Source organism: Oncorhynchus kisutch, linkage group LG7 (assembly GCF_002021735.2).
Source record: "Oncorhynchus kisutch isolate 150728-3 linkage group LG7, Okis_V2, whole genome shotgun sequence".
In the NCBI taxonomy this organism is placed as follows: Eukaryota; Metazoa; Chordata; class Actinopteri; order Salmoniformes; family Salmonidae; genus Oncorhynchus; species Oncorhynchus kisutch.
Window position 1 is genome coordinate 12,039,620 of NC_034180.2, and position 23,914 is coordinate 12,063,533.

At 44.3% G+C, this 23,914-nt stretch overlaps 1 protein-coding gene across 1 annotated transcript in view; it reads left to right on the plus strand.

Moving 5' to 3' along the window:
- The window catches only part of LOC109894191 (catenin alpha-2), a 690,086-nt gene that overhangs the window by 604,530 nt on the left and 61,642 nt on the right, over positions 1-23,914 (plus strand). The window contains 3 exon segments of the mRNA XM_020487470.2: positions 9,605-9,697; positions 13,646-13,802; positions 15,493-15,693. Of these exon segments, the coding sequence (XP_020343059.1) occupies positions 9,605-9,697; positions 13,646-13,802; positions 15,493-15,693 (451 nt within the window).

Below are 23,914 nucleotides of genomic sequence, written 5' to 3' on the forward strand. Positions count from 1 at the left end.
GCCAGAGGACAAAGACGAAGAGGCTGAGCATGCATGGGAAACTGGCCATGGAATTTCATAAGCGCAAACTAGTGGATTTTAAAGAAGAGCATGATATGAAGACGCAAATCCTTCATGTTGAGTTGGCTATGAAGGGAGGAGGAGAGAAACGCGACGCAGCAACAGTACGAATGTTCTTCTGAAAACCAGCACCAGTTCGGGGTTCCGAAATGTACATTTGTGAATTAAGAACCTTTTTGTTACCAATCCATGGATATTGTGTGCGTCTATCACTTGAGCTATCCTTCTCACAACAATGGTAGCTATCCTTCTCACAACAAATAGTGATGCACCAATATGACATTTTTGGCCGATACAGATATCCGGGATTTTCCTTGACCAAAAAAAAAACGTTACCGATAACCGATATAAAACAATTTTGCAGCCTTTTAAGCATTCTAATACAGTTAAATAGTGAACACACACACCTGGATGCAGCGATCTAAGGCACTGCATCTCAGTGCAAGAGGCATCACTGCAGCCCCTGGTTCAAATCCAGGCTGTATCACATCCGGCCATGATTGGGAGTCGCATAGGGCAGCGCACAATTGGCCCAGCGTCGTCTGGGTTTGGCCGGGGTACGCCGTCATTGTAAATAGGAATTTGTTCTTAACTGACTTGCCAAGTCAAGTAAAGGTTACATACACTACACTGACCAAAAAGTTATTTTGTTGGCATTTACATGTGTCCCCATTACCAGTAAAACATCATCAAAACCTATTTCTTTCACTTACTTGCGGTGCTGTTTTGTTGTTCATTTGGTCAGTCGTTTCATTCTCAACCAGGATTTCATCATGCGTGTCAAGCAGTGAAGTTTCAGCTCTATCCGAGGCCTCTTCTGTCGTGGGTCCTCTTCCTCCGTGCTCACTGTCACTGTGTCCGTTTCCATCTTGTCCATCTGTGTAGGTAACATTTCACGTAAACCCTGTTTCTTGTCTGCATCGAAGTAGCGGTCCTTGTGCAGTACATAGCATCGAGCATGGTGGCGAGCAGGCGTTTCAGTGCCGTGACAGAGGGTATCACGTCTGCTGCAGGCGCAGTTGATGAGCTTATTTCTCCAGTCAGTTGTTTGAATGGAGGTAGCTAGTGTGTTTCAAACATGTTCTCAAATGCCATTGAAAAGGTAGCAGCGGTAGCACAACCAGCACATTCATGAGCATGCAATATGACTTTCCTCAGTACCAAATCCTCGAACGACCCACTGTGCCTTCAGACTCGGCATGCTCATGGTGCTGACTTTGCTGGTCCAAATGTCAGTCGTGAAGCTAAAAGCAGTGATGCAATTACTGTGTAACTCCGGTAGCGCAACATCTGAAAAATAGCGCACTTGGTAGTGTGTACCGGTGCTCGACTAGTTTGCGAAAGCCAACAACACCCACGACAGAGAACGATTGATTGTCAAGGGCAATTCATTCCATTATCTTGGCGTTAATGGGTTTCGCCTTTGTCTTGCTGAAATTTCATACTCTTTCAAATGACTGCTCGACTTGTTGACTGCTCGATCCACACAGCAGACATTGTGGGCTAAGTTAGGAATGATGTGTTTCACGTGTAACGCTACACTTTATGTAGTGTCATTACGTCATGCACGTCAGCTTTGACACACACCACACTTTATGTAGTGTCATTAAGTCATGCACGTCAGCTTTGACGGTTTTGCACATCGGCCCGATGTCTAGTTTAACCGCCGATGTGCACCATGCTATTGTTAAGTGTAGCGTGTGTCAAAGCTGACGTGCATGACGTAATGACACTACATAAAGTGTAGCGTGTGTCAAAGCTGACGTGCATGACGTAATGACACTACATAAAGTGTGGCGTGTGTCCAAGCTGACGTGCATGACGTAATGACACTACATAAAGTGTAGCGTGTGTCAAAGCTGACGTGCATGACGTAATGACACTACATACAGTGTAGCGTGTGTCAAAGCTGACGTGCATGACGTAATGACACTACATAAAGTGTGGCGTGTGTCAAAGCTGACGTGCATGACGTAATGACACTACATAAAGTGTAGCGTGTGTCAAAGTTGACGTGCATGACGTAATGACACTACATAAAGTGTAGCGTGTGTCAAAGCTGACGTGCATGACGTAATGACACTACATAAAGTGTGGCGTGTGTCCAAGCTGACGTGCATGACGTAATGACACTACATAAAGTGTAGCGTGTGTCAAAGCTGACGTGCATGACGTAATGACACTACATAAAGTGTGGCGTGTGTCAAAGCTGACGTGCATGACGTAATGACACTACATAAAGTGTAACGTGTGTCAAAGCTGACGTGCATGACGTAATGACACTACATAAAGTGTAGCGTGTGTCAAAGCTGACGTGCATGACGGGAACATCTGGGTCATCATCATCTTCAATGTGAGGATCTAGGCAGCCATGCAGGTTCGAGTTCATTGTGAAGCACTGCATTTGCAATTATGACAATTCAGCATCTTGGTTGAAAGCACAATGTGTTTCTGAGAGACTGGAAACGACTCCATACACCAAACATGTACTCCACTACACCTCTGGTACAAGCTTGGTTGTACTGTTGTTGCTCAGATCCTATTGCATGAATATAGGGGGTGAACAAGAAGTTGGTATGTGCATACCCACTGTCACCGAGTATGATTCCACTCTGTTGTCCTCCTTCAAGCTGAGCATACGAAGAGGAGTTTTGGATAATCCTTGAGTCATGAGTTGCACCTTCCCAACGTGCACCAATGTTGGAGAACTGCAAATTGGGAGTGCACACACTTTGTACATTTATTGAGAACCAGTTTTTATGATTCCTGTACTCCTCGACATCTGCTGTAGAGGGACACTTGATGGGAATATGACATCCATCTATACAGCCAATGACTCCAGAGAAGTTCCCATATTCAGATAACTCTACCTTGCAGTTGGCTTGGGCAGCAGCATCAGGGAAGTTGATGCAATTGTCTTTCGTTTCAGACTTTGTGGATTATTCTGCATACAGTCGAGTAATTTAGATCACACAAATCTCCTGTTTCACGGTGGAAGGTTCCAGATGCCAAAAACCTCAAGGTGATCAGTACTTGTAGGAAAGGAGGGATGGGCCTTTCCCTAAATCAAATCAAATAACATTTTATTGGTCACAGACACATGGTTAGCAGATGTTATTGCGAGTGTTTTGGGAAATGCTTGATGAAAGCCTTGGCTCAAGCAAACAAATGTCAGCTGCATTTTCTCTGTACATACGGAAACGGTCACAGAAATTGATTTGATCAAAATCAGTGGCTTGCTCCGGTCTATACTGTCCTTTTGTCGGGCCTTGGTGGTGATCTTTGATCATCATTGAAATAGTCCAGGTAATCCAGTTTCTCTCATTGCCAAGTTCATCCTGGGGGCCAACATCCATTAATCTGATGTTAATCCTGTCTCTGGCCAAGGTTTAATTTAAGACTTCTCTTAGATCTAGATTAAATCTAATCATCCTTCTGGAAATCTGACTTTTTAAATCTACACTAAGGCAAGTCTGAGACTATTTTAAACCATGTCTGATAAATGCCATTTCAGTTAATCCAGTTTAAAAGTGCAATTTAGTCTAGGATTAGGTTTAATCTGTGTCCACGAAACCGCCCCAATAAATGATATGGACTCTCCGTGACATAATAGGGGTTGACATGATTTTTGAATGACTGTAACGGCGTTCTTCGTTTGTCGAAAGAGAGTCGGACCGAAATGCAGCGTGGTGGTTAATCATGATCTTTAATAAAGAAAACGGCGATACATGAAATAACAAAATAAATACGAAAACAACAAACGGAACGTGAAACCTAATACAGCCTATCTGGTGAACACTACACAGAGACAGGAACAATCACCCACGAAAGACAAAGCGAAACTCAGGCTACCTAAATACGGTTCCCAATCAGAGGCAACGAGAATCACCTGACTGCTGATTGAGAACCGCCTCAGGCAGCCAAGCCTATACAACACCCCTAATCAGCCGTGATCCCAAATACTACAAACCCCAATACGAAAATACAATAACATAAACCCCTGTCACACCCTGGCCTGACCAAATATATAACGAAAAAACAAAAATACAATGACCAAGGCGTGACAATGACTACCCCTTCCTCTGTCCCCCATACATACAGTGGGGCAAAAAAAGTATTTAGTCAGCCACCAATGGTGCAAGTTCTCCCACTTAAAAATATGAGAGAGGCCTGTAATTTTCATCATAGGTACACTTCAACTATGACTATGAAAAATCCCATTGTAGGATTTTTTATGAATTTATTATGGTGGAAAATAAGTATTTGGTCACAGACAAACAAGCAAGATTTCTGGCTCTCACAGACCTGTAACTTCTTCTTTAAGAGGCTCCTCTGTCCTCCACTCGTTACCTGTTACCAATGCTTAAAGACATTGAATATATCGTTAAGCATGGTTGAGTTAACAATTATGCTTTGGATGATGTATACTGTAAACCACCTAGAAACATCAAAGATAAAGTTGTCCTTCTGAACTGATGAGCAGCAGGACAGGAAAAAACTGCTTAGGGATGTCACCATGAGGCCATTGGTTATTTTAAAACAGCTACAATGTTGTTGATCCTGAGGATGGATCCACAACACTGTAGTGACTCCACAAATCTGACCTTAATGATGAAGTGAAAAGAAGAATACAAATATTCCAAAACATGCATCCTACATAGGACAGAGATAGGATATAGAGATGCGGTTTAACTGGAGGTATAGGACAGAGATAGGATATAGAGATGCGGTTTAACTGGAGGTATAGGACAGAGATAGGATATAGAGATGCGGTTTAACTGGAGGTATAGGACAGAGATAGGGTATAGAGATGTGGTTTAACTGGAGGTATAGGACAGAGATAGGATATAGAGATGCGGTTTAACTGGAGGTATAGGACAGAGATAGGGTATAGAGATGTGGTTTAGCTAGATGTATAGTACAGAGATAGGATATAGAGATGTGGTTTAACTGGAGGTATAGGACAGAGATAGGGTATAGAGATGTGGTTTAACGGGAGGTATAGGACAGAGATAGGGTATAGAGATGTGGTTTAACGGGAGGTATAGGACAGAGATAGGGTATAGAGATGTGGTTTAACGGGAGGTATAGGACAGAGATAGGATATAGAGATGTGGTTTAATGGGAGGTATAGGACAGAGATAGGATATAGAGATGTGGTTTAACGGGAGGTATAGGACAGAGATAGGGTATAGAGATGTGGTTTAATGGGAGGTATAGGACAGAGATAGGATATAGAGATGTGGTTTAACGGGAGGTATAGGACAGAGATAGGGTATAGAGATGTGGTTTAACGGGAGGTATAGGACAGAGATAGGATATAGAGATGTGGTTTAACGGGAGGTATATGACAGAGATAGGGTATAGAGATGTGGTTTAACGGGAGGTATAGGACAGAGATAGGATATAGAGATGTGGTTTAACGGGAGGTATAGGACAGAGATAGGATATAGAGATGTGGTTTAACGGGAGGTATATGACAGAGATAGGGTATAGAGATGTGGTTTAACGGGAGGTATAGGACAGAGATAGGGTATAGAGATGTGGTTTAGCTAGAGGTATGGTTCAGATATATGGTTTATTTATGTATAAAGGTACAGTACTCTCTGTGCCAATATGATACAATGAGAGGCTTTTAGTTTGTTGGAACATTGTTTACATACTGTAGCTTCTTTTGAAACAGTGTTCCCTCACACACACACACATACACACACACTCACTCACACAAAGGAGTGCAATCCATCGAGTCAATCATAGCTGTCGCTAGTAAAGGGAGACACAGGGCCTTGAGCGAGGATCTTCTAACATAGATTTGATTTACCTCAATTTGCCTCAAAAAGTGACATGTGAGCAAAAGGAGCGTTGATACGCCTTGGCAGTACCTGCCGCCAACAGGAGTCCATGTCTTTCTTTTTAGCTTCAACGTCTTCCCGTAGTGTTGCCAACCTAATTCATTTTGGGGCAACATTAGATTGATTACACTGAATTTGTCAGTTATGGCAAGGAAATGGCGTGAAGTAAACACAGTGAGGTAGAGAATGTGATGTGTGTGACATGCGTACGGTGCGCCTCCAGTACAGTGTGTGTGTGTGTGTGTGTGTGACATGCGTACGGTGCGCCTCCAGTACAGTGTGTGTGTGTGTGACATGCGTACGGTGCGCCTCCAGTACAGTGTGTGTGTGTGTGTGTGTGACATGCGTACGGTGCGCCTCCAGTACAGTGTGTGTGTGTGTGACATGCGTAAGGTGCGCCTCCAGTACAGTGTGTGTGTGTGTGTGACATGCGTACGGTGCGCCTCCAGTACAGTGTGTGTGTGTGTGTGTGACATGCGTACGGTGCGCCTCCAGTACAGTGTGTGTGTGTGTGTGTGACATGCGTACGGTGCGCCTCCAGTACAGTGTGTGTGTGTGTGTGTGTGATATGCGTACGGTGCGCCTCCAGTACAGTGTGTGTGTGTGTGTGTGTGACATGCGTAAGGTGCGCCTCCAGTACAGTGTGTGTGTGTGTGTGTGTGTGTGTGTGACATGCGTACGGTGCGCCTCCAGTACAGTGTGTGTGTGTGTGTGTGTGTGACATGCGTACGGTGCGCCTCCAGTACAGTGTGTGTGTGTGTGACATGCGTACGGTGCGCCTCCAGTACAGTGTGTGTGTGTGTGTGTGTGTGTGTGACATGCGTACGGTGCGCCTCCAGTACAGTGTGTGTGTGTGTGTGTGTGTGTTTGTGTGACATGCGTACGGTGCGTCTCCAGTACAGTGTGTGTGTGTGTGTGTGTGTGATGTGTGTGACATGCGTACGGTGCGCCTCCAGTACAGTGTGTGTGTGTGACATGCGTATGGTGCGCCTCCAGTACAGCGTGTGTGTGTGTGTGTGACATGCGTACGGTGTGCCTCCAGTACAGTGTGTGTGTGTGTGTGTGTGTGACATGCGTACGGTGCGCCTCCAGTACAGTGTGTGTGTGTGTGTGTGTGACATGCGTACGGTGTGCCTCCAGTACAGTGTGTGTGTGTGTGTGTGTGACATGCGTACGGTGCGCCTCCAGTACAGTGTGTGTGTGTGTGACATGCGTACGGTGCGCCTCCAGTACAGTGTGTGTGTGTGTGTGTGTGTGTGTGTGTGACATGCGTACGGTGTGCCTCCAGTACAGTGTGTGTGTGTGTGTGTGTGTGTGTGTGTGTGTGTGTGTGTGTGTGACATGCGTACGGTGCGCCTCCAGTACAGTGTGTGTGTGTGTGTGTGTGTGTGTGTGACATGTGTACGGTGCTCCTCCAGTACAGTGTGTGTGTGTGTGTGTGTGACATGCGTACGGTGCGCCTCCAGTACAGTGTGTGTGTGTGTGTGTGTGTGTGTGTGTGTGTGTGTGTGTGTGTGTGTGACATGCGTACGGTGTGCCTCCAGTACAGTGTGTGTGTGTGTGTGTGTGTGTGTGTGTGTGACATGCGTACGGTGCGCCTCCAGTACAGTGTGTGTGTGTGTGTGTGACATGTGTACGGTGCTCCTCCAGTACAGTGTGTGTGTGTGTGTGTGTGACATGCGTACGGTTTGCCTCCAGTACAGTGTGTGTGTGTCGCCACATGCCTGAGTGTAATCAAACTCCCAACGTAGTGGATTGACTGTCTTTAATTGGGTCTGTTTAAAAAATGTATATATATTATTGTAAGCTGGGCAAATAGTGTAGAGTGAGAGAAAATCAGAGGGTTCTTCCCTTCCTCCTCCCAGCTAGTGGAGACATTGGGAATCCACAGCAGGGGGAATGACAGAGAGTAGGCCTACCTCTAGTTGTTGGAAAGAGCGAGAGAATGAATTGATGAATGTCTGCTTGTAGGCACGATAGAGAGACACGGGAAAGAGAGGGATATTACCACTAAGACGTGTTGGGAAGTGAAGGTAGAAGAGAGAGACTACCTTTAGTTGTAAGAGCACCTCTGTACATACGCAGGCGTAAATTAAACAGAAGAGGTGTTACATCAGAAAGGCCACCTGGCATCCTAATTGTACGAGGAAGCGCCTTTTTGCACCAATAAGCCGGGCTAATGATTTAAGCACACTCAGGCTTTCCGGTAATGAACCTCAAGGCACTCTGAGTATTTCACCACTAATGACTGAGACTCTTTACGTACATGACACTGCCACCTTACAGGTGCCCATTTAGGCTTATCCATTTGGTTCTGATAGAAGGAAGGAGTCCATTGTATAAAGGCCTCGGCAATATGGCCGCCGCTCTTTTGCCAATTAACGCAGAGTTCTCCATGTACCCGTCTGACATTTCCGGGTAATTATGTTTTGTAAAGCAGCCATTGGATTAATTTAGTACAGTCTCTCACCCTGCCACCATCTTAACAGTAGCGCTGCCAGCAGAGTAGAAGTAGAAACAAAGCTGGTCGACCTGTTCTTTCTATTGCCCAATCTCTCTCTCTCTCTTTAATTATTTTTCTCCATCTTTCTCAGAAAAATATACCCTTGAGAAAGTCCATTGGAAAATGAACATGTATAGTCCTTACACTCTTAGAGAAAAGGTACCTATAGCAGTCCCTATAGCAGAACCCTTTTTGGTTCTAGGTACAAGCCTTTTTGGTTCCATGTTGAGCCCTCTGTGGAAAGGGTACTACATGGAACCCAAAAGGGTTCTATTTGGAGCCAAAAGGGTTCTTCAAAGGGTTCTCCAATGAGGACAGCCGAAGAACCCTTTTAGGTTCTAGACAGCACCTTTCATTCTAAGAGCGTATGCGATCTGAATAATAATTTCTTCCTGAAATGACGGAGAGAGGGAGAGAGAGAGGGAGAGAGAGAGTGGGAGAGAGAGAGAGAGGGAGAGGGAGAGAGAGAGGGAGAGAGAGAGGGAGAGAGAGAGGGAGAGAGAGAGGGAAGGAGTAAAGGGTGGTAGAGGAGTGGAGAGCGGAGGAGGGGTTTTTCCACTCACAAGGATTAATTTAGTACAGTCTCCTCACCCTGCCACCATCTTAACAGCAGTGCTGTCAGCACAGTAGGAAAGAAGAAAGCTGGTCTTTCTATGCCCCAATCTCTCTTTCTTTTTCTCAGTTTCTTTATGTCTCCCTCTTTCTCAGAAAAAATATGCCCTTGAGATAGACTAGTGGAAAACTCACATTATAGTCCATATTGGATGTAAATAATTCAAATATTTTTGGTAAATTATAGAGCAACGAAGAGAGGGGGGGGGGGACACTCACCAGGTCTCAACACAGGGGAATAACAAATACCAATCAAACAGATGAGCAAGCCTAAACCCCGGTACATATTTTGCCCCAACATTTCCTTGACTAGCCAAGCATTAAATCCCCTGCCGCCGGGAACAGATAGCCAAAGACACGAGTTAAGGCTGTGGCGGAGACAGCCTCCTTCAGGAGTCACTATCTGCACACATTACAAGAGGTAAAGCAGTGCGAGCGTTAGTGGGGGAAATTGTGCTGGGTTTCGGGTGAGCGCTAAACAGACCACCGCTCATGGTAATAACAATGTTTTGTTACCGTCTAATGAACATGCCAAAAACAGCAGCTAAGTCTTTGTGTCCTCTCTCTCTTGTTACAGGTGGCTAACCTGGCCTGCTCCATCTCCAACAACGAGGAGGGTGTGAAGCTGGTGCGCATGGCCGCCACCCAGATCGACAGCCTCTGCCCACAGGTAGGCATCCCCTCACTGGGTGTCCTGGATCCTGTTTAGTAGAGAGGAAATACGCTTTTGAGAATGAGTGAAACGGGGGGAGGGTGACCTACCTGAACCAATTGGTGTTTTGCCCCGTTGCAAAATAGGATTGTGACGGTACGCCCTACTGAACACGACCCTGGTAATAGCACCACCCGTTGGAGGTACCCGGCTCAGCTCTTTCACATAAAAAAAAAAAACACGCTGTATTATTTGGTTGCCACGCCATTGCATTGGGAAGTGCCATTGAATAGAGAGTAAGCATATATTATGAAATATCTCTCTGAATCACTATACTCTAAAAGCAACGTTTTAACAATGATTAAAGAAAACCCACACAGTAATGGTACATGGTGAGGAAGACAGAGTAGTAAAACTCTAGTACGCAACTTTTCCAGTAGGCAAGTTTGTTTGGGCACAGGCAGCGTCCTTCATCTCAGTATTGTGTGTGTCTGTGTGGGTAAAAAGAATGTCCAAGGGAACACACAGAGAGAGAGAGGGGGCAGAGGGAGAGAGGGCAGAGAGAGAGAGGGGGCAGAGAGAGAGAGGGCAGAGAGAGAGAGAGGGGGCAGAGGGAGAGAGGGCAGAGAGAGAGAGGGGGCAGAGAGAGAGGGGGGGCAGAGAGAGAGAGAGGGGGGCAGAGAGAGAGAGGGCATAGAGAGCGATTGGGAGGGAGAGAGAAAAAGAGAGTGAGAGGAGTGAGAGGAGGAGAGAAAGGGGGTGAGAGGAGGAGAGAAAGGGGGAGCGCGCATAGTGAGAGGAGGAGAGAAAGGGGGAGCGCGCAGAGTGAGAGGAGGAGAGATAGGGGGAGCGCAGAGTGAGAGGAGGAGAGAAAGGGAGAGCGCGCAGAGTGAGAGGAGGAGAGAAAGGGGGAGCACAGAGTGAGAGGAGGAGAGAAAGGGGGAGCACAGAGTGAGAGGAGGAGAGATAGGGGGAGCGCAGAGTGAGAGGAGGAGAGAAAGGGGGAGCACAGAGTGAGAGGAGGAGAGATAGGGGGAGCGCAGAGTGAGAGGAGGAGAGAAAGGGGGAGCACAGAGTGAGAGGAGGAGAGAAAGGGGGAGCACAGAGTGAGAGGAGGAGAGATAGGGGGAGCGCAGAGTGAGAGGAGGAGAGAAAGGGGGAGCGCAGAGTGAGAGGAGGAGAGAAAGGGGGAGCACAGAGTGAGAGGAGGAGAGATAGGGGGAGCGCAGAGTGAGAGGAGGAGAGAAAGGGGGAGCGCGCAGAGTGAGAGGAGGAGAGAAAGGGGGAGCTCAGAGTGAGAGGAGGAGAGAAAGGGGGAGCGCAGAGTGAGAGGAGGAAAGAAAGGGGGAGCGCAGAGTGAGAGGAGGAAAGAAAGGGGGAGCACAGAGTGAGAGGAGGAAAGAAAGGGGGAGCACAGAGAGAAAGAGGAGAGAGGGAAGGGTATAGGAGAAAGATACAGATGGAAGCTCTAGCCTCCCGGAGCGGGCTTCCTCTGGATGTTTAACAGAGGAGTAGGTGGCAATCGATACGTTGTTTCCAAGGTTAAGGTTCGGTGCATTTTCACAGGGGACCCTGCGCTCACTAATGGAAGTGAAGAAAGGAGAGGAAGGAGGGATGGAGGGAAGGGGCAGTTCTTAACATTCAAGGTGCTAGCCTCTCGAAGACTCACACGGGGCCCGACAAGCAGCCACATTGCACCCACCGAGACCCACTTTTTGATCAACTGACCTCCACTGAGTCAAGGCTAGCATTAGAAAACTTTGGAAGGGGATTGCAAGTTTTAAGTTGCCAGCTGTCGCTTTTCCTTGGCAACAGCTCAACATAGAGAAAGCGCAGAGCAATAGAGGATAAGTGACTCAAAGAAAGAAAAATAGAAAGGTAGGGGAAAAATAGATGGTTGTTTTGACATTTTGAAAAAGCCCTGTCGAGGGCCAAGAGGCCGACACGTGAGCTTGAATGAAAAACGTGATACGAGCAAGAGCGTGGCGCGAGTTTGGTCTTTTTCTTTTAAGCAATCACATTATTCCCACGCACATGCAATAAGATGACTCAGGTGTGTGAGTGCTTTTTTAAATTTTTGTGTTTTGACAGGAGGTCGGTTTGACAGGGGGTGTTACTAAAGACGAAAGAGAACAGGGAATAGAACAAAAAAAAGGAGGGTTACGTAAGATGAGTGTGTGTGTAAGTTTAGTCTATTAGATGACTGGCTTTGCTTGATGCCAGGCATCATTAGTGGCTGTCAAACCCTGATCCCAGATCAGACTCTTTTAGGCTAATTGAGCTAAAAGTAGAAACTGTAAAAGCAAATGGGTTCATTCACTTTTTTGCATTTATTTCAAACGTGTTTTTTCCTGATTCAAACCGATATTAAATGGTAGAAAGATGCATGGATCATAGTGGGAAGGCCGGTGGGTCCAGGATTCAATCTCACACAGGCAGGACAAATTGCATGTGCTTCGGGGCCACGGCCTTAACCGCTCAACCTACCCCAGGCATATTTCAAATATATCTATTATTTACCTTGTTTTCCAAGCTTTAACAAGCTAATGGACTTCTTTTAAAAAAAAAACGTTCTGGATGAATTGATAGCACCATACTTATGTAGAAAACAAGGCAAAACTTTTGTTCAAAATGTAAACTATCAGGGCCTCCTGAGTGGCAGAGCGGTCTAAGGCACTGCATTGCCGTACTAGAGGCGTTACGACAGACCCAGGTTCATTCCCAGACTGTGCCACAACCAGCTGTGGCCAGGAGTCCCATGGGAATGGCGCACAATTGGTCCAGTGTTGTCTGGGTTAGGGGAGGGTTTGGACGAGGGGGGCTTTACTTGGTTCTTTGGGCCGGGTGCCTGCGGGGGTCTCAGTGATGGGACAAGATCGAAATTAGCGAGACATTTTTTTTAAAGAAGGTGGTGGGGGAAGTTGTGGTTGTCTCGCCTAGCTACCTTAAGGTGAATGCACTTGTGAGTCGCTCTGGATAAGAGCGTCTGCTAAATGACTTAAATATATATATTTTTAAATACAATCTTAATTGGTTTAGTCAGTCATACATGCCTACAGTAGTAATGGCACCCTGCCTATTGCTTTACCACTCGTTGTTGAATAAACATGAATATATGGAACATGAACTGGATATTATCCATGTAATGGACACTTGCAGGGCTGGAACATTGTCTATCTGTTAGATCATTAGTTGTCATTCCTGGGATTAACAACGGTTTGTCTCCTACGAAGACATCCAGTTTCCCAAACGATCCCGCTGTTCAATCTGCTGGTAATGTACCCAGAGAACCCCCCCCCCCCCGTCACCCATTACAAAATGACATCTTGACAAAACGACATAAACATAACCAAAGCGGGGATTGCTGTCTTACCTAGTCTGTAGACTATAGACTGCACAATGGGTAATGGCGGTCATGTCATTTTCAATGTGGGTGTACTGTCCCTTTAATGTGCTTAAGGAAACCGACTGCAGAAAGGGAAGTCCACTGTGCTGTAGCCTACTGTACCGCGGTCCATTTCACATCCTCCACTCTATCTAGCGGGTGTACCGAGGCTCGTGCAAGGCTTCTTACTTACTTAATTACTCTAATGTGTATAGCAAGGGCGTTAATCGTCAGTCCTGGTCGTGGCCTCGAGCTAGTCGTATTTCCTTAGGAGGCACTTCAGTCTTTTAATCTAGGTAAAGGGTTTGAAGTCAGGAGTCTTGGAGAGTTACAAGGTCATAATCCAGCCCAGCAATAACATACCTGATTCCACTTGACATGGTCTTCAGTCTGGAAAGGAGAACGGTTATAGGATTGTCTTCATTAGACGTGTTAGTGCTGGGCTAGAGTAAAACCCTGCACGGCCTGTACTGTATGCACTCCAGGACTGGATTTGGAGATCCCCTTAATTGTGGTGGTCTTACACATACACACACACACACACACACATTTTCTCTCAACCTTCACTCTCTACCACCCAGGTGATCAACGCGGCCCTCACCCTGGCTGCTCGGCCCCAGAGCAAGGTTGCCCAGGACAACATGGACGTGTTCAAGGACCAATGGGAGAAGCAGGTGCGCATCCTCACCGAGGCCGTCGACGATATCACTTCTGTGGATGACTTCCTGTCCGTGTCAGGTATGGAATTGGGGAAGATTAGAAAATACTGTACAATGTTGTACACTGTTAAAAGGAAGTGCTTTTTAACACTAAAACTAGTTGCAACTGAGCCGCCACCAAATAGAGGAGGCTGGTGGGAGGATCTATAGGAGGACGGGCAGATTGTAATGGCTGGAATGGAATAAATGGAACGGTATCAAACATATGGAAACCACGTTTGATTCTGTTCCAATAATTCCCTTCCAGCCATTCCAATTAGCTGTCCTCCTATAGCTTCTGCCACCAGCCTCCACTGCAACCAACATATAGTCTCCTGGATTCTAACTGTTTATTGTATAATAGTTCTTGGGGCCCGTATGTATCAAATGTCTCAGAGTCGGAGGGTTGATTTACGAATCCGTTTGACCTTTTTAGTTTAAAATGACAAAGATCACATGGACAGGCAGCGCCTGATCCTGGATCAGCACTCGTCCTCTGAGACGCTTGATACATACAGCCCGAGATGTGTGTTTGTACCGTGTATAGGTAAGTGCAGTGTTTTTCCACCATTTATCCGACATGGTTTCTGCTCCCATTTAGAGAAAGGAGAAAGCTTTCTTGTCGATACCGGCACGGCTTCTAATGATGATGACTGTGATCTAATTGAATACAGATTACCATGATTATTAAGTGATTTAGTCATTAGGAGATACAACGGTTGAACATAATATTCTCTGCTTTTACAGGATTTAAGCTTTGTAGGCCATAATGGGTAAGGGGCTATTGATGCAGTTCCAGGACAAAAACGCGCTTTCCCAGGGAAGTTAACGGTTGTTTAGGGATCATTCCAAATGGCACCGAATTCCCTATATACAGTAGTGCACTACTTTTGGCCATGTGGGGGAGGCGGGGGGTGGTGGGGGGGGACACAACACCCTCACGGCGGACGACCTTGATGAGGTCACCCACTCACTATGTAACTTTGTTAATAATGCTACAGTGGTCTGGGTAACAGAGGCGACGAATACAGGTTCCTGGTTCAAAATGACTCACTTTCAACAGAGTGGAATACACATACACACACATGCTGACACACACATACAGTATGCTGATGCACACACACACACACACAGATGCGAGCATGCACACACACGTGAGCATACACGTTCACACACGCAGTACAGGTCACCGTTATGGTAGCATTTTTTCCCAAACTCGGTCCTCACGACCAACATGGGGTGCTTGTTTGGTTTTTGCCCTAATAATCAACTAATCATACAGCTTTGGTTATTTGAATCAGCTGTGTCGTGTTAGGGCAAAACAAAAACCTGCACCCATTGGGGTCCTGATGACCGAGTTTGGGAAACTCTGCGGTGGAGTCTTTTGAAGGACTACCACCTCATTCTGCAACTGTCTATATTGTCGTCCACAAGGACTCTTGTCAATGAAAGGGTTAGAATGATTGTGCAATGAAATCTGGACTTTCTCTCTTTTTTTATTATCAAACAGCAGTTGACCCTCAAGTTAGTAAGCTATCCCATCCATGAAGCATGTTTGTGCCTAATGAACACCAAACTGACCCACCGCACCTCTCGCTCTCTCTCTCTCCCACTCTCTTGCTTTCCTTCTCCTTTCGCTCTTTCTACTACTCCCTCTCTATCTCTACCTCCCTCTCTCTCCTTCTCTTTCTTTCTCTCTCTCCCTCCCTCCCTTTATCTCTACCCCACAGAAAACCACATTCTGGAGGACGTGAACAAGTGCGTGATTGCCCTGCAGGAAGGCGACGTGGACACCCTGGACCGCACGGCGGGCGCCATCAGGGGTCGGGCGGCCCGCGTCGTTCACATCATCAATGCGGAGATGGAGAACTACGAGCCAGGTGTTTACACCGAGCGTGTTCTGGAGTCTATCAAGCTGCTGTCTGAGACCGGTGAGTTGGTCGTAGTGTGCGCACACACGCACGCATACGCGCGTTGTACGTACGTATATGGCTCCTCAGTGGAGGAAGGAGAGGACCACCCTCATTGAATTTCATAAAAATACAATTGTAATAATGTTAATGTTTCCTTTTTCGATAAAACTATACTGAATATATTCACGTCACCAAATAATTGATTAAAACACACTGTTTTGCAATGAAGGTCTACAGTAGCCTCAACAGCACTGTAGGGTAGCACCATGGTGTAGCCGGTAGACAGGTATCTCCCGTTCTCCTCTTGGTACATTGACTTCAGTACAAATACCTAGGAGGCTCTTGATTCTCACCCACTTCCATAGGCTTGCACAGTAATTTTGACATTTTCCAGAGGATGTCCTCAACTTGCAGCATGAACTGACATGTTGTCCACCCAATCAAAGGATCAGAGAATGAATGTGGTAGTGAAAGCATAAGCTACAGATAGCTAGCACTGCAGTGTATACAATGTGTTGAGTAGTTGACTCAAAGAGAAAGACAATAGCTGAACAGTTTTCAATATGGAAGCAAATTAAATGGCGATAAAAACTCTTGTTTACAACTGTTGGAATAATGATTACACCGTAGATAAACTAGATGCAGGCAAGAGTGTGCAAGGCGTTATTGAATGTGTCACTGCCTGTCCTTGTGTCCCTGTCTGTCATCAAAAAAATACATTCTCGACTTGTGTTCACCTGCGTTGTAAAATTTCATTCATAGGCTAGGTTGTGGCAACCTCATGATGGGTATAGGGAAAATGTGAGTATCATGTAGTAGCCTAAACCTATCGAGGTTACATTGAACTTGGCGAATGGAATATGAATGACAGTCATCCAACATGCTGTAATAGAAATAAGGCCATGCTCATGATAAAAAAAGATATCAGCTTTAGGTAGGCTACTGAGCTTGTCTGATGCTTTAAGCACTGCGATTAAAAATGAAGACATACAAATTACTAAAGAGGGAACCAGAGATCAATATAGCCTAACCAGAAGAAGAAAAAAAAATTCTGCCCGCTGCTGCTGGTCTTCGCAGATTCTGCCTTTAAGCTCCTGAAGTTGCCGATAATAGGCTGCACCAGCGGTCGGCAGACTTTTACATTTGGAGTTCAAATATCGTACCATTTCTACTGATCTGCGTGCCAGTTAAGATTTTCATATGCACATTTTCATGGAACAGTTTCATTTAATTCATAATAAAGTCTTGTCGTTGTGGTTAATCCAAATTATATCGAAATTAAAATGATACAAATCTAAAAGTAACATCTATTGCCATTGCCAATCTGTAAAAAATACCCTACATAAAGCCAACAAATAAAAACATTGCAGCCTGCAGGCAGAAAATATCCGGAGAAAAATAAACATCTTATAAATCACATTGGCTACGCATGGCCTGTCTGCAAGGAACTTGAAACAGTGTATCAACTATTAACTATGTTTGGGCAAAGCTGGGTGCTAGCAAACTTGCAACATTGTATAAAATATTCTGTCCCTCAGTTTCCCACACCAGTGAACTCCAGACAGACAGACAGAGCTGTAGGCTATTTGTGCAAGTAATCAGGTCGGCCTTTTTTTATGATGTTTCCACCAGATCAGAGCATGACATTTATTTCCCCCTTTGATGCTGAGTTATTAGTGAAAGGGAGAGAGCTGGAAAGATTTTTCAAATAGGCTACGTTGAGGCACTATTGTCATTCTCAATGGATGTAAAAACAGACTTTGTTTACTTGCTGTTTGAGGCGAAGATAAAAATGACTTTGAGAAGCTCCACAGTGACGGTGAGTTAAGACAATCAGAAACAGTATCACATATCCAAACGGGCACATTTATAAGCCTACATTTGCGTGCCAACCAGGGAGCCTAGGCCTACTTCTATGTGTAATTAGGTGCGTGTCCTTACTCAAGATTGACAGGACTGCTCCAAACAAAAGACGATGAACAAATGAATGAAATAAACCAAAAGTTGTATAGCCTACAATGGCAGAGTGTAATAATAATATATTGTATGCATTAACAGAAATTATCGTAACCAAAAAAACATTGGAGATGAGAAATGATGGTAATTAACGGTAAATGTACTACTGGTGATACTGGTGTGCCATCCCCGTTGGCCTCCGCAATGGATTAGTCCACTCAGACAAGCGTGAGTCAGACAATGTGGCCACATTTAAAAAAAAGTATATTTGCCACTGCTCAACTAAAGAAAACCAAACAATTGTCCAGTCGACTAAATGGGGTCAGCCCTATTGAAGAGGAATGAAAAAGGAACTAGTGGACACCATGGAAACATGGAATCTGACTGAGTCAAACTGTTTGATACAGTTCTTCACACACATGAGGACTGATAAGTGGCCTACACTCACAGCTATAGATGTTTTGTGTCTAGTTGATTAGATTTGATGTCGTATACATAATGTCAACATACAGTATATATCCTATATTCCATCCTCTTTATGTTTTTTCCCTCATATGTACATTCCGCTGGGTATGTAGCTGAAATCCATAGACATACGTTCTGCTGAAATGTAGGGAGGGGAGGAAGAGAGGGAGAAAGGGAGAGGATGGAGAGAAGGGAGAGGAGGATGAAGAGAGTGGAGAGGAGGACGGCGAAAGGGAGAGGATGGAGAGAAGGGAGAGGCGGATGGGGAGAGGGAGAGGATGGAGAGAGAATAATGGGGGGAGGTCAATGAAGATAGGGGAGAGGAGGATGGAGAGGAAGATAGAGAGAGGGGGATGGAAAAAGTTCACCAGGGATCAATAGAGGTGCTTTATGGTGCAGATCAGACGTGCATGGCAGCATTTAACAAACACCACCGCCACTAAAACACGAGGGGAGGAACAAGCAACAAAACAGCCCTCCGTCAAAGAGAAATATAGTTAGGACGAATAAGACCCCAGTCAAACTCAGTTCCAACCTCCCTCCCCCTCGCCTTCTACATTTCAATTAGCAGCATCAATTGAGCATGCAACCGCAACTAGACTCCATGAAGGTTAATGTGCGACACATCTCCTCCTTTGACTGAGCTGGCGTTCACTAACTAATGCTTTTGAACAGTTCAAAACTCGACATTCCCATGCTTTTTTCTTTGCTCTTTTTTTCTCTTCCTTAAAAAAAAGGAGCGAGGCGGGCAGTTTATATTAATTTCACTGAAGGCAGGAGGGGGGCAGGGGAAGAGTGGCTCCTACATGAGTGTGGTTTGACTCTCATTAGCCTGTAATAACCTCTGATAAGGGGAGAACACATCCTTATGAATTCATATCATTATTCATCCAGTCTTTTTTTAGGCAGCCCCCAAAGTGACTTTGTGGGGCGTTGTAGTACAGTATAGTATCTCCCAGACAGGTACTAATCCTGTTGGCCAGAGATGTGACCATGTACTTTTCACTGTACTGTACTATACTTCTTTACTTACTGTACTGATTTGCTTACTGCACTGTACTACTTTACTTACTGTACAATACTACTTTACTGTACTACTTTACTTACTGTACTACTTTACTTACTGTACTATACCACTTTACTGTACCACTTTACTGTACTACTTTACTTACTGTACTACTTTACTTACTGTGCTACTTTACTTACTGTACTACTTTACTTACTGTACTATACTACTTTACTGTGCTACTTTACTTACTGTACTATACTACTTTACTGTACTACTGTACTATACTACTGTACTGTACTACTTTACTGTACTACTTTACTTACTGTACTATACTATTTTACTGTACTACTTTACTATACTACTTTACTGTACTACGTTACTTACTATACTACTTTACTGTACTACTTACTATACTATTTTACTGTACTACTTTACTATACTACTTTACCGTACTACTTTACTTACTATAGTACTTTACTGTCTACTTTGCTTACTGTACAATACTTACTGTACTATACTACTTTACTGTACTACTTTACTTACTATACTACTTTACTGTACTACTTTACTTACTATACTATTTTACTGTACTACTTTACTTACTGTACTACTTTACTTACTATACTACTTTACAGTACTACTTTACGTACTGTACTACTTTACTTCCTGTACTATACTACTTTACTGTACTAATTTACTTACTGTACTATAATACTTTACTATACTACTGTACTATACTACTTTACTGTACTACTGTACTATACTACTTTACTGTACTACTTTACTTACTGTACTATACCCTTTACTGTACTACTTTACTTACTGTACTACTTTACCTACCTACCTACAACTTTTTTTAGGCAGCCCCCAAAGTGACTTTGTGGGGCATTGTAGTACAGTATAGTATCTCCCAGACAGGTACTAATCCTGTTGGCCGGAGATGTGACCATGTACTTTTCACTGTACTGTACTATACTACTTTACTTACTGTACTGATTTACTTACTGTACTGTACTACTTTACTTACTGTACTATACTACTTTACTGTACTACTTTACTTAATGTACAACTTTACTTACTGTACTATACCATTTTACTGTACTACTTTACTTACTGTACTACTTTACTGTACTACTTTACCTACTGTACTACTTTACTTACTGTACTATACTACTTTACTGTACTAATTTACTTACTGTACTATAATACTTTACTGTACTACTGTACTATACTACTTTACTGTACTACTGTACTATACTACTTTACTGTACTACTTTACTTACTGTACTATACCCTTTACTGTACTACTTTACTTACTGTACTACTTTACCTACTGTACTACTTTACTTACTGTACTATACTACTTTACTGTACTACTTTACTTACTGTACTATACTACTTTACTGTACTACTGTACTATACTACTTTACTGTACTACTTTACTATACTACTTTACTGTACTACTTTACTTACTATACTACTTTACTGTACTACTTACTATACTATTTTACTGTACTACTTTACTGTACTACTTTACTTACTGTACTTTACTTACTGTACTATACTTCTTTACTGTACTACTTTACTTACTATACTATTTTACTGTACTACTTTACGTACTGTACTACTTTACTTACTGTAATATACTACTTTACTGTACTACTTTACTTACTATACTGCTTTACTGTACTACTTTACTTACTATACAATTTTACTGTACTACTTTACTTACTGTACTACTTTACTTACTTTACTGTACTTATTTACTTACTATACTACTTTACTGTACTACTTTAGTTACTGTACTATACTTCTTTACTGTACTACTTTACTTACTACACTACTTTACTGTACTACTTTACGTACTGTACTACTTTACTTACTGTACTATACTACTTTACTGTACTACTTTACTTACTATACTACTTTACAGTACTACTTTACTTACTGTGCAACTTTACTTACTGTACTATACTACTTTACTGTGCTACTTTACTTACTGTACTATACTACTTTACTGTACTACTTTACTTACTGTACTACTTCACTTACTGTACTATACTACTTTACTGTACTACTCTACTCTACTCTACTCTATTTTTGCAAAAGCATCACAATGTGATGCTTCTACACTGATACAAGGCTTTACTGTGCAGTACTGTACTGTTCTGTGGTGTAGTGTCGATGGATTCAACAGGGACAATTCATTTGAACCTAGTCAACACCATGGAGTTAACTGAGCATTTATTGAAATTATAAGAATAAACCCTAATTGAAAATGATGGGCGTTTTCTCCCAATTCATAAACTCTGTTTCCAACTAAACTGAGTTGACATAGGTTGGTTGGTGTCAGTTCTAGCAACAGTTTCCTAGTCATATTCAGAAAGTAGGCCCACGGGGATGGTTTCCCATTCACAGATTAATCCTAGTCCTGGATTTAAAAGTACTTTCAACTAGGCTTAGTTTTTGTCAGGAAGCCAGGCCATAGATTACTCTATTCTATGTGTGTAAACAACAGGGCTAGCCTAGCACAGCACATCTGGGCAGATGGCACCGTGTGTAACTTGTTGAATGCTTGTTTGTGACTTATCGCCTCCGGCGGCGAGAGGCACTCGGGTAATGCTGATGGTCTCTTTCATTATCCCGGCAGAGGGGAAATAAACAGAGCAGCAATGGATTTCCCACACTGCTAAAATGACTTGTAATGGGAAAGATGGAGGAGAGGAACGATGACGGGATGGGGCTGCCAGGGTGAGGAAGGAGGAATGGGGTCAGGTTTGATACTCATCTCTAGGGGTGGACTAGCCTCGTGCTACCACACTGAGCTTGTGAGCTTGCATAGATAGTGAAACCTATTTTATGTAACCTCGCAAGACCAGTGTGCTAGGACGAGGCTAGGGTTGGACCACAGGTAATACCTTCCGCCGACATCTATTTGTTTAATCTTATTTTTTTGTATTTTCTTCATATTTTTACATCCAAGGCTAAGAATAAATCAAGTGTTGTCCTTGGATACCCTTAAAAGTGCATAAGTGTGAGCATGCTAATTGAACAGTTTGCTACTCTGCAGTGTATCCTGATTTAATCAATCCAGGCATAGCATGTTGGAACAAACTTGTTGTGTTTATTTCCTGACTGTAAAAGATCCCACTCCCGGTCTGAAAGCATACAAGGAAATAGAACCCGCCACGTATGGAGTCGTCAAGCGTTAGGCCAGTTACCGATGGCCGCAAGTTGGAATCCACGAGCCGGCAAGTTGAAAAAAAATCCCCCGTTCTGCCCTTGAGCAAGGCAGTTAAACCCAAACAACAACTGCTCTCCAGGTGCAGTGGCATGGATTATCGATTAAGACAGCCCCCCACACCTCTCTGATTCAGAGGGATTGGGTTAAATGCGGGAGACATATTTCGGTTGAATGCATTCAGTGGTGCAACTGACTAGGTATCCCCCTTTCCCTGTTCCACTGCAACACCTGGAATGCATCCCAAATGGTACCATGTTCCTATAAAGTGCATTGCTTTCGACCAGAGCCCTATGTGCCATGGTCAAAAGTAGTTCACTATGAAGTGAATATGGGATGTAAGTCATTTGGGATGCAAGCCTACTGTCATTGGAAGGCCCTGTCCACCTGACTGTACATGTCCACTGCAGTGTGTGTCTTCAACATGGAGGAGACACGTACACGGCAACAGACTTAATCTCTACTTTAGGTGGCTCTGTGGCATGTTTTGGCCTGGGGCCTGCTCTGTCTGAGGCTACATTGGTGCCTCCTGAAAGCTGGCGGAGAGATAGTGAGACGTGGAGGTGGAGAGGGAGCAAGAAAAACAGATGACATTTGGATGAGAGGAGAGGATGGAGTCGGTGGCGGAGAAGTGAACAGGTGGCTTCCTGGACTGCTGTTGCCTGTGTAAACTGCAGCCAGCACTCTGGGTGTACGGTAGGACTGCCATCAAGTTAGAGTGTCCGTCAGAGAGGCCTGCCCAAGTGTGTGTGTGCTTATGTGTATTTGTGTTTACCTGTGTGCCTATGCATCTCTGTGCACTCGTTCAAGCCTATTAGTGTGTGCTCAACCTCAACGCCAGATACTGTCACCCCCCCCTTCCTCAACAACGAACACAGTCAGATTTATAGCTTGGGGTAGTACATGCAGTCTGTCTGGGTAAACACACACTCCATTCCAGATAAAGTCCTAGACTCATGCACTTTTTATGGTGAATCTCCAAAGAACAATTTCCAGGACTAGGCTTAATCTTGGTCCAGGAAGCCAGGCCATAGGTTCCTCTGTTCTGTTCTGTTCTGTGTGTAAACAACGGGGCTAGCCTAGCCTAGCACAGCTGGCCCCAATGGCACTGTGTGTGACTTGTTTAATGCTTGTTTGTGACTTATCGCCTCCGGCAGGGAGAGGCACTCGAGTAATGCTGATGGTCTCTTTCATTATCCCGGCAGAGGGGAAATAAACAGAGCAGCAATGGATTTCCCACACTGCTAAAATGACTTGTAATGGGAAAGATGGAGGAGAGGAACGATGGCGGGATGGGGCTGCCAGGGTGAGGAAGGAGGAATGGGGTCAGGTTTGATACTCATCTCTAGGGGTGGACTAGCCTCGTGCTACCACACTGAGCTTGCATAGATAGTGAAACCTATTTTATATAACCTTGCTAGGACGAGACTAAGAGTGGACCACAGGTAATACTTTCCGCCTCTGTCCATTTGTTTACCCTTATGTTTAGCCTTTTCTTCTTCTTTTTACTTCCAAGGCTAAGTTTTGTCCTTGGTTGACCCGGTATCCTTAAAATTGCATAAGTGTGA